General features: G+C 38.8%; 1 protein-coding gene across 3 annotated transcripts in view; it reads right to left on the minus strand.

Annotated features, from left to right (window-relative positions):
• Positions 1-245: 245 nt before the first annotated feature.
• MRPL1 (mitochondrial ribosomal protein L1) overlaps positions 246-16,221 on the minus strand; it is a 97,883-nt gene continuing 81,907 nt past the window's right edge. For 2 of the 3 annotated variants that reach the window (XM_045473648.1, XM_045473647.1), the window contains exons 8-9: positions 10,186-10,267; positions 246-438 (exon numbers count right to left, since the gene is read on the minus strand). In XM_045473648.1, coding sequence (XP_045329604.1) covers positions 320-438; positions 10,186-10,267 — 201 coding nt within the window. In that variant the 3' untranslated portion in view covers positions 246-319. The remainder of the gene's footprint in view (positions 439-10,185; positions 10,268-16,221) is intronic. The other variant, XM_045473649.1, reaches the window with a different exon arrangement.

Below are 16,221 nucleotides of genomic sequence, written 5' to 3' on the forward strand. Positions count from 1 at the left end.
CCATTCTCTGTCCTATGAAAATTGAGAATATTACTTTTCCCTCAGAATGGTATGACTCTCAAGGGAAAGCTATTAAGCTAGAAATTTCTGCTACAATTACCAGTGTGCAGAATCCAAATTCTAAGGAAGACAATTTAATATAGGTTCAGACAGAGAAAATTTTTTCTTATTTTTGAAAGTGTTGTAAGATTTTTCCAAGTGTTAAAATCAAGTATGATGATTAAGAAATAACAAGACACCAAATGTAGAAATTATACAGTTTTATAATTGTCTCCATTGCTTCTTAATCCACTGAAAATAATTTCATAGCATAACATTTTTAGGCATCTTCTTTGTTATTTTCTTTGGTTTCTACTTCTTTAGGCAACAATGGCTCGATCTTTAGTAACAAACCTTCACTTGTTGAAGTACGAAGGAAAGCTCGTACCACAAAAGGTCCTGGAAACAAAGACGAGAATCAACTTTTATTTTACTCCAATAAAATACTATGTATTGAGCAGATATAAACATACAACAACAAACCTTATATAACTCATGTTATATTTTCCACTTGAAAAGTACTGATATTACTGAACTAAGATTTTGAATTATAAGGAACACAAGATCATTTGTTTTCTAGAGTAGAAGACAAACTAAAGAAACTCCAGCATATTAGAGATTTACCCTTGAAACTACATAATCTATAATAATTCATTTCTCTCTTCCAGAAGATGATCACCTAGAATTTATTTTACTGCAAAGTCGAAAGTGAAGGGAGCAGGTGGTGATATTTACATGTGATGGCAATATTCTAAATATTTATTTGAAATATCACAGATGCTATCTCTGTGTTACTAAACATTTAGTAAAATTCCCTAAAAATGAAAAAGCTTTTCATAAGAACAATTAAGAGACTTCATTTAAAATGGCAAAGAAAGATAGAGACAGTTCAAGATGGCAGCATAAGAAGATCCTTAACTCACCTCTTCCCACAGACACAGCATATCTACAGCTACATATGGAATAAATCCCTCGAAAAAGTCCTGAAAACCAGATGAGCAGTATCTCCACAACAAAGGATAAAAGGGCTGCATCAAGACAAGTAGAAATGGCAGAGACAACACTGTCTGCAAAAACCCCACTCCAGGCAAGGCGACCGAAAATCGGGAGGGATCTCAAAAATACAGAACTTTTGGGGCGCCTGGGTGGCGCAGTCGGTTAAGCGTCCGACTTCAGCCAGGTCACGATCTCGCGGTCCGTGAGTTCGAGCCCCGCGTCGGGCTCTGGGCTGATGGCTCAGAGCCTGGAGCCTGCTTCTGATTCTGTGTCTCCCTCTCTCTCTGCCCCTCCCCCGTTCATGCTCTGTCTCTCTCTGTCCCCCAAAAAATAAATAAACGTTGAAAAAAAAAAATTAAAAAAAAAAAAAATACAGAACTTTTCCCTGAGGACAAGGGCTTTTGTTCCCCAAACTAGGCACCCCAACCACTGTGTCCTGTATCAGACAGATGAGCTCCCAAAACATATGGCTTTGAAAACCAACAGAGTGCATCCAAGAGAACCACAGAAATGGAAAGAACAGGGAACTCAGTGTTAAAGGGCTCACACATAAACTCATTCCACAACCTGGTGCAAAAGAAGCAGTGTGAAAAGCACTAGACCATATGTGAAGGAAACCCACTTATTAATCTTAAAACAACTGCTGGAAAGAAGAAACCTGTTGAGACTTTCTTTGGGGATAAGAGTGCATTTTTGCAATCTCATTCAACCTTGCTAATGCCAGTGCTGGCAGGAGCCATGTTGGCAATCCTAATCTAACCTATCAGCGCCACCGAGCATGCTCTGCCCCCCTTCCATGCCACATCCAGAGCACAGATGGTGGGCAACCTTGCTGTGGGGCAGCCAAACTGCAACCAACCAGGTGAGCAACCCCACCCAATAAGGCAGCCTGTTGCACAGGCAGCCGGTTGAGACCCAACCCACCCCCTCATTCCTACCATACCCGTGCCATAGACAGACAAGTACCCCACACCCATCCCCACCCTTCCCGCACACAGCTGGCAGGTGCGTGAAGCCCACACAGGGGATACCTTGAGCACCAGGCTCTGGTGGCTGGGGGATTACACTTCTAAGCCCCACAGAAAATCTGCCACTCCTGATTGGGAGAGGTAGCTGTTTCAATACATAGAAACACACAGAATCAGGCCAACTTAGGAGATAGAGGAATATGTTCCAAATGAAAGAACAAGGCAGAACCTGAGAAAAAGAGCTTAATGAAATGATCATAAGTAATCTGCCTGACAAAGGGAGCAAAGTAACAGTCATAAAGATGCTCACTTGGGGGAAAGCAAGGATGGACACAGGAGAACTTCAATAAAAAGACAGAAAATATATGAAAGTACCAAACAAAAATCACAGAACTGAAGAATAAAATAAGTGTGAACTGAAAAATACATTGGAGAAGCTCAACAGCAGACTGAATGAGAAACAGATCAGCAACCTGGAAGACAAAGCAATGGACTCACTCAGAGAAGGAAACAAAAAGAAAAAAGAATTTTAAATAGTGAAAATAGCTTAAGGAACACATAGGACAACTTCAAGCAGAGTAATATTCTCATTATAGGGGTCCCAGAAAGAGAAGAAAGGGGCAGAAAACTTATAAAAAAGAGAAAAATAACTGAAAACCCTAACTTGAGGAAGGGAATCGACATCCAGATCCAAGGTCAGAAAGTTCTAAATAAGATGAAACCGAAGAGATTCACACTAATTAAAATGTCACAAGTTAAAGACAGAATCTTAAAAGCAGCAGGAAAAAAACAACTTGATACATACAAAGGCAGCCCCATAAGGCTATCAGCAAATTTATCAGAAGAAACTTTGCAGGCAAAAGTGACTGATAGAACATGTTCAAGGTGCTTAAAGGAAAATATCTACAACCAAGAATACTGTACCTAGCAAGGTTATCATTCAAAATAGGAAAAGGGATAAAGAGTTTTTCAGATAAGAAAAAGGTAAAGGAATTCATGATCATTTAATCAACCCTACAAGAAATGTCAAATGGAATTCTTTAAGCTGAAAGGAAATAGTACTAATGAATGACAAGAAAACATACTTAGTAAAAATGTCACTGGAAAATGTAAGTATATTGTAAAAGTAGTGCATTTACTCACTTATAAAACCAGTATAAAAGTCAAAAGACAAAAGTAATAAAATTAAACCTATATTAATTAGTTAATGACATCAAAAAGTGTTAAAATGTACATCAAAACCATAAAACACAGGGGATGGAATAAAAATGTAGAGTTTTGGAATGAGTTTCAATTAAGTTGCTACCAGATGAAAACAGACTGTTATATACACAGAATGGTATATGTGAACCTCACGGTAACCACAAAGAAAAAAACTTATAGCAATATAAAAAGAAAATGATAAAGGGATCTAAACATAACACTAAAGAAAATTATTAAGACCAGAAGGAAAGACAGAAAGAAAAGAACAGAGAGGAACAAGGAAAAAAGCCAGAAAACAATTAACAAAATGGCAATAAGTACATACCTATCAATAATTACTTTAAACATAAATGGTCTAAATCTTTTTTTTATTTTTTATTTTATTTTTTTAATGTTTATTTATTTTTGAGAGAGAGACAGAGACAGAGTGCGAGCAGGGCAGGGGCAGAGAGAGAGGGAGACACAGAATCTGGAGCAGGCTCCAGGCTCCAAGCTGTCAGCACAGAGCCCAATGCAGGGCCGAAACCCACAAACCATGAGATCATGACCTGAGCCCAAGTTGGACTCCCAACCGAGTGAGCCACCAGGCACCCCTAAATCTTTCAATCAAAAGACACAGAGTGGCTGAATGGATTTAAAAAAACAAACAAACAAAAACAAGACTCATCTATACACTGCCTATAAGAGACTCAGCTCAGAAGTAAGGACTGACAGTAAAGGGATGGAAAAATATATTCTATGCAAATGGAAACAAACTGACAAAAAGCTGATGTAGCTAAATTTATTCAACAAAAAATACTTTAAAACAGACTGTAATAAAAGACAAAGAAGGGTATTACATAATGATTAAAGGGTCAAACTGGCAGGAAAATATAGCACGTATAAATATCTATGCACCAATGAACAAATTCAATAAAGTGTCAGGGTACAAAATCAAAAAACAAAAATCAGTTGTTTGTATACACTAACAACAAACTATCAGAAAGAAATTAAGAAAGCAATCCCATACATTATTGCATCAAAAATAACAAAATATCTAGGAATAAATTTAATAAAGGAGGTGAAAGCTTAATACATGGAACACCGTAAGATGGTGATGAAAGGAACTGAAGATGATACAAAGAAATGGATATTCCATGTTCATGGATTAGAAGAATTAATATTGTTAGAATGTACATATTACCCAAAACAGTCTACAAATTCAAAGCAACCCCTATCAAAATTCTAGTGGTATTGCTCACAGAAACAGAACGAATGATTCTAAAATTTGTATGGAACCACAAAAGACCCTGAACAGCCAAAGCAATCTTGAGAAAGAACAAAGCCAGAGATACCAAGCTTCCTGATTTCAAAACTATACTACAAAGCCACAGTAAATTAAAACCATATGGAATTAACATAAAAGACATATGGATTCATGGAACAAAATAGAGAACCCAGAAATAAAGCCACACGTATATGGTCAATTACAACATAAAAGGATACACAACAGAGGAAGGGCGGCCTCTTTAATGAATGGAGTTGGGAAAACTGAACAGCTACATGCAGAAGAAGGAAATCAATACCTCCTACCACATACAAAAATTAATTCAAATAGATTAAAGACTTGAAGGTAAAACCTGAAACCATAAAACACGAAAACACAAGTGGTAAGCCCCTCAACATCGGTCTTAGTAGGTTTTCTGGATGACTCCAGAGGGCAACAACAACAACAAAATAAACAAATGGGACTACATTACACTAAAAGCTCTGCACAGCAAAGGAAAGCATTCAAAACAAAAAGGTAACCTAGTGAATGGAAGAAGGTATTTGCAAATCACATATTCAATAAGGGGTTAATATCCAAAATTTTGTAAAGAACTCATATAACTCAATAAAATAATAAATCCAATTTAAAATTGGGCAGAGACATTCTCACCACTGTTGTTTAACATAGTGTTGGAAGTTCTAGCATCAGCAATCAGACAACAAAAGGAAATCAAAGGCATCAAAATTGGCAAAGATGAAGTTTTCACTTTTTGCAGATGACATGATATTATAAATGGAAAATCCGATAGACTCCACCAGAAGTCTGCTAGAACTGATACATGAATTTAGCAAAGTTGCAGGATACAAAATCAATGTACAGAAATCAGTTGCATTCTTATACACTAATAATGAAGCAACAGAAAGACAAATAAAGAAACTGATCCCATTCACAATTGCACCAAGAAGCATAAAATACCTAGGAATAAATCTAACCAAAGATGTACAAGATCTGTATGCTGAAAACTATAGAAAGCTCACGAAGGAAATTGAAGAAGATATAAAGAAATGGAAAAACATTCCATGCTCATGGATTGGAAGAATAAATATTGTCAAAATGTCAATACTACACAAAGCTATCTACACATTCAATGCAATCCCAACCAAAATTGCACCAGCATTCTTCTCGAAACTAGAACAAGCAATCCTAAAATTCATATGGAACCATAAAAGGCCCCGAATAGCCAGAGTAATTTTGAAGAAGAAGACCAAAGCAGGAGGCATCGCAATCCAAGACTTTAGCCTCTACTACAAAGCTGTCATCATCAAGACAGCATGGTATTGGCACAAAAACAGACACATAGACCAATGGAATAGAATAGAAACCCCAGAACTAGACCCACAAACGTATGGCCAACTCATCTTTGACAAAGCAGGAAAGAACATCCGACGGAAAAAAGACAGCCTCTTTAACAAATGGCGCTGGGAGAACTGGACAGCAACATGCAGAAGGTTGAAACTAGACCACTTTCTCACACCATGCACAAAAATAAACTCAAAATGGATAAAGGACCTTAATGTGAGGCAGGAAACCATCAAAACCCTAGAGGAGAAAGCAGGAAAAGACCTCTCTGACCTCAGCCGTAGCAATTTCTTACTTGACACATCCCCAAAGGCAAGGGAATTAAAAGCAAAAATGAACTACCGGGACCTTATGAAGATAAAAAGCTTCTGCACAGCAAAGGAAACAACCAACAAAACTAAAAGGCAACCAACGAAATGGGAAAAGATATTTGCAAATGACATATCAGACAAAGGGCTAGTATCCAAAATCTATAAAGAGCTCACCAAACTCCACACCCGAAAAACAAATAATCCAGTGAAGAAATGGTCAGAAAATATGAATAGACACTTCTCTAAAGAAGACATCCGGATGGCCAACAGGCACATGAAAAGATGTTCAACGTCACTCCTCATCAGGGAAATACAAATCAAAACCACACTCAGATATCACCTCACGCCAGTCAGAGTGGCCAAAATGAACAAATCAGGAGACTATACATGCTGGAGAGGATGTGGAGAAACGGGAACCCTCTTGCACTGTTGGTGGGAATGCAAACTGGTGCAGCCACTCTGGAAAACAGTGTGGAGGTTCCTCAAAAAATTAAAAATAGACCTACCCTATGACCCAGCAATAGTACTGCTAGGAATTTACCCAAGGGATACAGGAGTACTGATGCATAGGGGCACTTGTACCCCAATGTTTATAGCAGCACTCTCAACAATAGCCAAATTATGGAAAGAGCCTAAATGTCCATCAACTGATGAATGGATAAAGAAATTGTGGTTTATATACACAATGGAGTACTACATGGCAATGAGAAAGAACGAAATATGGCCCTTTGTAGCAACGTGGATGGAACTGGAGAGTGTGATGCTAAGTGAAATAAGCCATACAGAGAAAGACAGATACCATATGTTTTCACTCTTATGTGGATCCTGAGAAACTTAACAGAAACCCATTGGGGAGGGGAAGGAAAAAAAAAAAGAGGTTAGAGTGGGAGAGAGCCAAAGCATAAGAGACTCTTAAAAACTTAGAACAGGGGCGCCTGGGTGGCGCAGTCGGTTAAGCGTCCGACTTCAGCCAGGTCACGATCTCGCGGTCCGTGAGTTCGAGCCCCGCGTCGGGCTCTGGGCTGATGGCTCAGAGCCTGGAGCCTGTTTCCGATTCTGTGTCTCCCTCTCTCTCTGACCCTCCCCCGTTCATGCTCTGTCTCTCTCTGTCCCAAAAATAAATAAACGTTGAAAAAAAAAAATTAAAAAAAATAAATAAATAAAAAAACTTAGAACAAACTGAGGGTCGATGGGAGGGTGGGTGATGGGTATTGAGGAGGGCACCTTTTGGGATGAGCACTGGGTGTTGTATGGAAACCAATTTGACAATAAACTTCATATATTGAAAAAATTTAAAAAATTAAAAAAAAAAAAGAAACTGTGGTTTATATACATGATGGAGTACTACGTGGCAATGAGAAAGAATGAAATATGGCCCTTTGTAGCAACATGGATGGAACTGGAGAGTGTGATGCTAAGTGAAATAAGCCATACAGAGAAAGACAGATACCATATGTTTTCACTCTTATGTGGATCCTGAGAAACTTAACAGAAATGCATGGGGGAGGGGAAGGGAAAAAAAAAAAAAAAAAAAAGGAGGTTAGAGTGGAAGAGAGCCAAAGCATAAGAGACTGTTAAAAACTAAGAACAAACTGAGGGTTGATGGGGGGTGGGAGGGAGGGGAGGGGGGTGGGTGATGGGTATTGAGGAGGGCACCTTTTGGGATGAGCACTGGGTGTTGTATGGAAACCAATTTGACAATAAACTTCATATATTGAAAAAAAATAAAAATAAAATTGGGCAGAGAATCTAGACATTTTCCCATTTCATGGCCAACAGGCACCAAAGATGCTCAACATCATTAACCACCAGGGAAATGAAAATTAAAACCACAATGAGTTATCACCTCATACCTGTCAGAATGGCTATTATCAAAAATAACAAGTGTTGGCAAGGATGTGGAGAAAAAGGGAACTCTCATGCACTGTTGGTGGGAATGTAAATTTGTGCAGACTCTGGAAAACAGTATGGGGATTCCTCAAAAAATTAGAAACAGACAACCATATGATCTAGCAATTCAACTTTTCAGTATCGATCTGAAGAAAATGAACACACTAGTATCAAAAGATATATGTACCCCTATGTTCCTTGTGGCATTATGTACAATAGCCAAGATATGGAAACAACCTAAATGACCATCTATACATGAATGAATAAAGATGGGGGGTACACACATACACACACACACACCACAACGGAATACTACAATACTATTCAGACATATTAAAGAATGAAATCTTACTATTTGTGACATTAATGTACTTGAGGGTATTATGCTAAGTGAAATGAGTCAGAAAGACAAATATCAATGATTTCACTTGTAAGTAAACTCTGAAAAAACAAAACAAACTGACAAAACCAAACCAAACCCAGTCTCATAGATACAGAGAACAGAGTGGTGGTTGCCAGGAAGGGAAGGGTAGGGGCAAAGTGGGTGAAGGGGATCAAGAGATACAAACATTCAGTTATGAAATAAATAAGTCATGGGGATGTAATGTACAGCACAAGGGGTACAGTCAATAATGGTCTATTAACCTTGTATGGTGACAGATGGTAACTAGACTTAAGTGGTGATCAATTTGCAACATATACAAATGTTGAATCACTACATTGTACACATGAAACTAAAACAATATTGTAGGTCAATTACACTTCAATTAAAAAAATGACAAAAGAGTATACATTGGTTTTCGAGATTTACTGTCCATCATTCCCCTCCTGTGACAGCCTCAGAAGATCCTATACTGAAATCAAACTGCTCCATGGAATATAAGAATGCGTATACATACAATTACTAAGTACTATGGCCATATCTATGACAGCAGAATTAACAAATGAGGTATTTATTCACCAGTGTGTTTAACTCCCAAAGAGATAAAAAAATAGCTTAAGATTGTGTTTTAATTATACACTTGGTTATAAAACTAAACCTGACAGAGTCCTATAAGGCTAAGTCTATAAATGAAGAGTCTATAGTGTAATGAACCCTTTTTTTGGCTGCAACCAGCCAGGAGAGAAATATGCACAGACTATGCACAGCACATAATGGAATAATAAGGACACTGTAGGTGTTCCTAGCCTATTAAACAGCTTCCATATCTCAATCAAGTTTCACTGCTCTCCATGAATCACTGTTTGTAAGAAATGTCTCTCAGGACATAATTAAAAACTTTGTTCTTTTCTAATGTAAGTAAGATTAAGAAAGACAATTGCTGGGGCGCCTGGGTGGCGCAGTCGGTTAAGCGTCCGACTTCAGCCAGGTCACGATCTCGCGGTCTGTGAGTTCGAGCCCCGCGTCAGGCTCTGGGCTGATGGCTCAGAGCCTGGAGCCTGTTTCCGATTCTGTGTCTCCCTCTCTCTCTGCCCCTCCCCCGTTCATGCTCTGTCTCTCTCTGTCCCAAAAATAAATAAACGTTGAAAAAAAAAAAAAAAAAAAGAAAGACAATTGCTAATGCCAGTGACAGTGAATGGTCTGGACTCAAAATATTTCATAAATGATTTTAGTTTCTATTTAACACTACTGTAAGTTTAAGGTGATCAGTTACAGTTTTCTTTCAAAGTTTATTACATTTAATGATAGAAATGATGTGGGAATTTACAAAGATTTCATGATATGTTTCTTATTCATGTTAAAGAGGTCTCTTATCCAAACAACTACAGCAACATGTTAATAAGGTAATTAGGAATCCTGTGGAGAATTAAATTTTATTTATTTAATCCCTGAAAATACTACTGCTGTTGTATATTGTACTTGCGTATCAGCTTGATTGTTTTCTTAGTATTTTACACTTTTTTAAAGTTTATTTGTCTATTTATTTTGAGAGAGAGAGAGAGAGGCAGGGGGTGGGGGCGGCGGGGCTGGGGGGAGAATCCCAAACAGGCTCCATGCTGTCAGTACAGAGCCCGATGAAAGGTTCAATCCCATGAACCATGAAATCATGACTTATGCCAAAATCAAGAGTCGGATGCTTAAACAACGGAGCCACCCAGGCACCCCAATATTTTACATTTCTAAAGAAACACAGAGCTATAGGGAAGTCTACCCAAGCAAACCACTCACCCAAACTGAGTGGTCTGTGCTTACAAACTTCACTGATAACTGCTTGCAGATTCGCCACTATCTGGTCACTTGGCATATCGAGCTGAAAGAAAAGGATATATAACATTAATAATGTGAAAGTGAGAAGACAATACAACTTTTAGTAACTGCATAAGTATTTATTTTAGGTAGTGTCTTTCAAATATTCAACTAATGCGAACTATCTATTAAAAGACCTTACTCTGGAAGAAAAAGTTTCTGTAACTCTTCTTTTAGAATGCTACATTCACATGTCCTTACATGTCAAGATTTAATTATCTTATGGAACATGTCATAGTAAAGTATTTTGAAATTGTTCTACTTGAGACTCCTTAGTTTCCAAGTAATTTTCCCAAAGCACATCCTGAGACAGAATATACCATCCCCGATCCCTACTCCCAAGGAATTAGTGATATTTCCTCTTGAAGTTTTTTTATTAATTTACTTTTACAGGAAACTAAGAAAATGTTTAGAAGTTCATGCTTTCAGGAATACAAAATAAAACTACTTAACACACACACTCACACATCACATATCTGATACAGAGACATTTTCAGTATACTATGGTAACACTCTATGTGGTAATAATTACCCCACTACTCAACAAAAATTACAGCAAGTAAATATATACTGAACAAGCACTACTCATAAAACTCCAAAACCTAGCTCCTAAATTTGTAAAGTCCCTGTGTTTATCATTCAAATTCAATGCATGTTACTCTTATAAAATACACTACTTAAATTAGTTATATTCCATCCCAGTGTTTAAAGGATTTTAAGCTTTGTCAAATGAATCAATTTTTTTAAATTCGTGTAAAACTCATAATAGCATAACTGGCAAAAATCACGTGGTAACAGTTCAAGTTCAAGCAAGGTTTCTGTTTTCCAACGACTCTGAGACCATTCCAAGAAATGTGCTGGGTAATAAGCATAAAGAGAATTCCTCATGAAAAAATTATTCTCATTACCAACAGACAACATTTATTTGACACTCACTTGAACATGATGCAATACCAAACTCTAAATGAGAAGGTTTGGACATTATTGGAGGAATTTTCACTTTATGCCAATCCTTAAGTGGAGGTTCTAATAGGAAAAAAAAAAAAATCAAGCAATGCTTAATTCACCTTCTAGAGTCCACAGAACTTACAGATTTTAATCTGCAGTGAATCAAGTAGTTCACTGGCAGAAAAGGCACCTTACATTTTCTATGTTAAAAATCAAATCAGTCATTGAAAAAAAATTAAAAGAAATGGGGTGTCTGGGTGGGTCAGTCGGTTAGGCATCTGATTTCGGCTCAGGTCATGATCTCGCTGTTCGTGAGTTCAAGCTGTGCGTCTGGCTCTGTGCTGACAGCTCAGAGCCTAGAGCCTGCTTCCAATTCTGTGTCACCCTCACTCTTTGACCCTCTCCCGCTTGTACTCTGTCTCTCTCTCTCTCTCTCAAAAATAAACATTAAAAAAAAAATTTAAATCAAAACAAAAACCTTATTCTCCACATTAATCAAATTGTCCTTTCTATCATCCACTGAAGTAACAGTTACGGCTCTAGTAAGTTCGTTCACCCTTTGTTAAAGACCTACAGCTACCTTAAATTTGGGAAAGTAATAGATACAAGAAAAAGCAAGATGTCCAACATATTTTTTTTACTATTTAATAACTATTAAGTTATGCTCTACATTGTTATACTATCTATAATACACTAAACTCAACTATACTTTCTGTAGACTTATACTGACTACAGTAAGCTAAAATAAAATGCTACACAAACGCAACATGTGCTTTAGAAATACAAAACAAAGACTTCCTCAGCAACTTTCAGAACTAGGATACCTTCAATGATTTCATTAAGTTCTAAAATATGTAAAAAGGTTTTTAAACATAGTTTACATTTTTGTCCAAATTATAGCACCTCTAATCTTTAGTACTGTATCCTCTGTGGAATTTTAAAATATATTTATAACTATAGCACTTCATTTTACCTTTTCTTTTAGATATTACACAAAATTATGAAAAATTATATGTATATTATGAAATATATATATTATATATATGATTTACATAATAACTGTTGTTATTTTTTTAATTTCTTTAATGTTTATTTATTTTATTTTATTTTATTTTTTTAACGTTTATTTATTTTTGGGACAGAGAGAGACAGAGCATGAACGGGGGAGGGGCAGAGAGAGAGGGAGACACAGAATCGGAAACAGGCTCCAGGCTCTGAGCCATCAGCCCAGAGCCCGACGCGGGGCTCGAACTCCCGGACCGCGAGATCGTGACCTGGCTGAAGTCGGACGCTCAACCGACTGCGCCACCCAGGCGCCCCATGTTTATTTATTTTTGAGAGAGAGACAGAGAGACAGAGCATGAGTGGGGGAGGGGCAGAGAGACAGGGAGACACAGAATCCAAAGCAGGCTCCTGTCTTTGAGCTGTCAGCACAGAGCCCGACAAAGGGCTCGAACCCACAAACCGCAAGATCATGACCTGAACTGAAGTCGGCTTAACCAACTGAGCCACCCACGCATCCCTAACTATGATTACTTAATTGGCTACTGATGCTAAGATAATTATGGACCAAAAAAAAAAAAAAAAAAAAATGTATGCATGCATGAATTTTATCAAAACTTGCACAGGAAATGTACTTGGGCTGACAGTAATCTAGAGAGAACTCAGGAAAACAACATTTGCAAGCTTCTCTACCAATATCTCAGTTACTCTGCACTTCCATGGTGCTCTCATACAATATTCTCATGCAAAAAGGCAAGGATGAACCATTTTGAGGAGATGGTATTATCTGTTAGATTCTCAGTATCAGAGCATAAGACTTGGTACAGCAGGAAAGAAAAAAAAATGGGACTGGTGGACCTTGACTATGGTAAGCACTGTATTTGCATATGTGCATATGTGTGTATTTGAAAATCTAATAGTCACAATATTATCTATGTTTAGCTAAAGACTGTTTACTATAGGGCAAGACAGTTATTCCTCATTCTGTAGCACACATGGTGTCAAGAAATGAAAATTCTGAATCCTACTTCTGCTTAACATCCCTCCCTTATTATGTCAGAAATAATTCCCTAAGCAGACTAGAAGGAAGATTTACCAAAGATGCTTGGGTGGAGGTGAACTCTGTGACTGTCTTTGCTTTAACTATCAGATTTTCATCTTTCCATGCAATTCCTAACCTGTCTTCATGAGTTTCTACAATTATGAGAAACTAAAAATCTGCCGTTCCTAACCATTTTTTCATCCCTTTGAGATGCAGATGTATGCAAGGCAAACTGTATTCATGGAAGTGTCTAAGGCAACGATTTTTTTTCCAGTGTTTTAAATTCCAATTGGTTAACATCAGTGTAATACTAGTTTCAGGTATAGAACTCAGTGATTCATCACTTACATATAACGCCCAGTGCTCATCTCAACAAGTGCCCTCACTTAATGCCCACCACTCATTTAGCCCATCCCCCCCCCCCAACTCCAGTCCAGCAGCCCTCAGTTTGTTCTCCATAGTTAACAGTCTGTTTTCTGCATTGCCTCTCTTTTTCTTTCCCCTATGCTCATCTGTTGTTGTTCTTTTTAAATTTTTTTTTTTTTAACATTTATTTTTGAGAAACAGGGCATGAGCAGGAAAGGGGCAGAGAGAAGGAAACACAGCATTAGCAGCAGGCTCCAGGCTCTGAGCATTCTCTACAGAGCTCAAAGTGGGGCTCGAACCCATGAACCATGAGGTCATGACCTGAGCTGAAGTCAGACACTCGACCTACTGAGCCACACAGGTGCCCCCACCTGTTTTAAGTTCCACAAATGAGTGAAATCACATGTGACTGACTTATTTCACTTGGCATAATACTCTCTAGCTCCATCCACATCCTTACAAATGGCAAGATTCCATTCTTTTTGATGGCTGAGTAATATCCCATTGTGTGTGTGTGTGTGTGTGTGTGTGTGTGTGTACACATCTTCTTTATCCATTCATCAGTCAGTAGACATTTGGGCTCTTTCCATAACTTGGCTATTGTTGATATGCTGCTGTAAATATCCAGGTGCATGTATCCCTTCAAATCAGTATTTTTGTATCCTCTGGGTAAAACCGGCTAGTGCAATTGCTGGATCAAAGGGTAGTTCTATTTTTAACTTTCTGAGGAACCTCCATGTGTTTTTCAGAGTAGCTGCACCAGTTTGCATTCCCACCAACGGTGCAAGAGGTTCCCCTTTTTCAGCATCCTTGTCAACATCTATTTCCTGTGTTGTTAATTTTAGCCATTCTGACAGGTGTGAGGTGATATCTCATTGTGGTATTGATTTGCATTTCCCCGATGATGAGTGATGTTGAGCATCTTTTCATGTGTCTGTTAGCCATCTGTATGTCTTCTTTGGAAAAATGTCTATTCATGTCTTCTGCTCATTTTTAAAAAAAAATATTTATTTTTGAAAAAGAGAGAGAGAGAGAGAGTAGGGGCGGGGCAGAGAGAGAGGGAGACAGAGTATCTGAAGCGGACATCATGCTGACAGCAGAGAGCCCAATACAGGGCTCAAACTCACAAACTGCAAGATCATGACCTAAGCCGAAGTCAGGCGTTTAACTGACTGAACCACCCAGGCACCCCATCCTCTGCCCATTTTTTAATTGGATTGTTTTTTGGATGTTGAGTTTGAGAAGTTCTTTACAGATCTTGGATACTAACCCCTTACCAGGTATGTCATTTGCAAATACCTTTTTCCATTCCAAAGTTTGCCTTTTGGTTTTGTTCACAGTTTTCCTTCCTATGCAGAAGCTTTTTATCTTGATGTAAGTCCCAGTAGTCTGTTTTTGCTTTTGTTTCCCTGGCCTCGGGAGATGTATTAGATCCCTGGCTGTGACCTTTTCTTGTTTTTTCTTTTGAGACAAATTCCTCCATCTTGGCATTTCGTCTCTGTCTTCTGTGTATTATGAAAGCCTGTAATGTGTCCTGATCCTGAGAGTAATGGCTTTATGAAGAAGAGGGAATCTAATTTTCAGGGCCTAGCACTTCAAGAAGTGTCTCTGGCGTGTGCTGCGTGCACTCTGCTGCTGTGTTATGGCTGCTCTATCCCTCAGGTCAGTCCTCTCTCTGCAGAGTTTCTCCTTGGCTGCAGTGGGGAGCATCTGGACCTTAGCCAGAAATGTGGCAAGTTTTAACCAGGTGTGCTCTAGTCAGCTTGCTAAAAGAGACCTGATGCCATTTCTACTAGACTTGAACCTTTGCAGAACTCCATGGTCAGCAGACATAGTGGGTGTGGGGGTTTGTGCTGGTCTTCTCTGGGAGGGGTCCCACTGGCACCGGTCGTTAGGCAAACTTACCCCAGAAAAGCAGTACCAGCAGAGCGCAGGGTGGGCGGGACTTGGTGTTCAGCAGGTTAAGCAGCCAATGTTGGACTGTGCTGTTTACTGAAGTTGGTTTATGCTGAGGGGTTGGGGGAGTGAAATGGTGCCCACCAGTTCTTTTGTCCCTGGACAGACAATGCCACCTCTCACAGATGCGCTCCAAAATGTACTCACAGTCCCTCCCCACTCCTTAGGTAATCTTCAGATTGCACAGCTTGCCCTGGGTTGTTTGCCTGCCTCCACTCCAGGAGTAGGACAGCATCCTCAGGTCTTTATTACAGCCAAGCCTGGGAACCTTTGAAAACTCCAGTCTTGGAGCCCCAGTGGCTGCAAAAACTCAAAATTCAGCCCCTCTCCTTTTCCCAGCCAATGGCTTTGGGGAAGTGTTTTTGTATTTATCCCTGTGTGTTCCACTCTCTCTCTCTGGCCTTTCTCCACAACCAGGACTCCCTCCCCTCTGCAGCACCCTTGATCAGATACATTTCTCTCCTAAACCAGGTCTCCACACTTCCTACCTTCCTCCAAGCAGCCTCTTCTCTCCCTCGAATTGTGGAGTTTGTTCTATCAGTCCTCAGGTCAATTTCTTGAGTACTCAGAATGATTTCAGAATTACCTAGTTGTGTTCAAGGAGGACAAGGCAAGCCTAGGGTCCTCCTACGATGCAACCATCT

Source organism: Leopardus geoffroyi, chromosome B1 (assembly GCF_018350155.1).
Source record: "Leopardus geoffroyi isolate Oge1 chromosome B1, O.geoffroyi_Oge1_pat1.0, whole genome shotgun sequence".
NCBI classification, from domain to species: Eukaryota; Metazoa; Chordata; class Mammalia; order Carnivora; family Felidae; genus Leopardus; species Leopardus geoffroyi.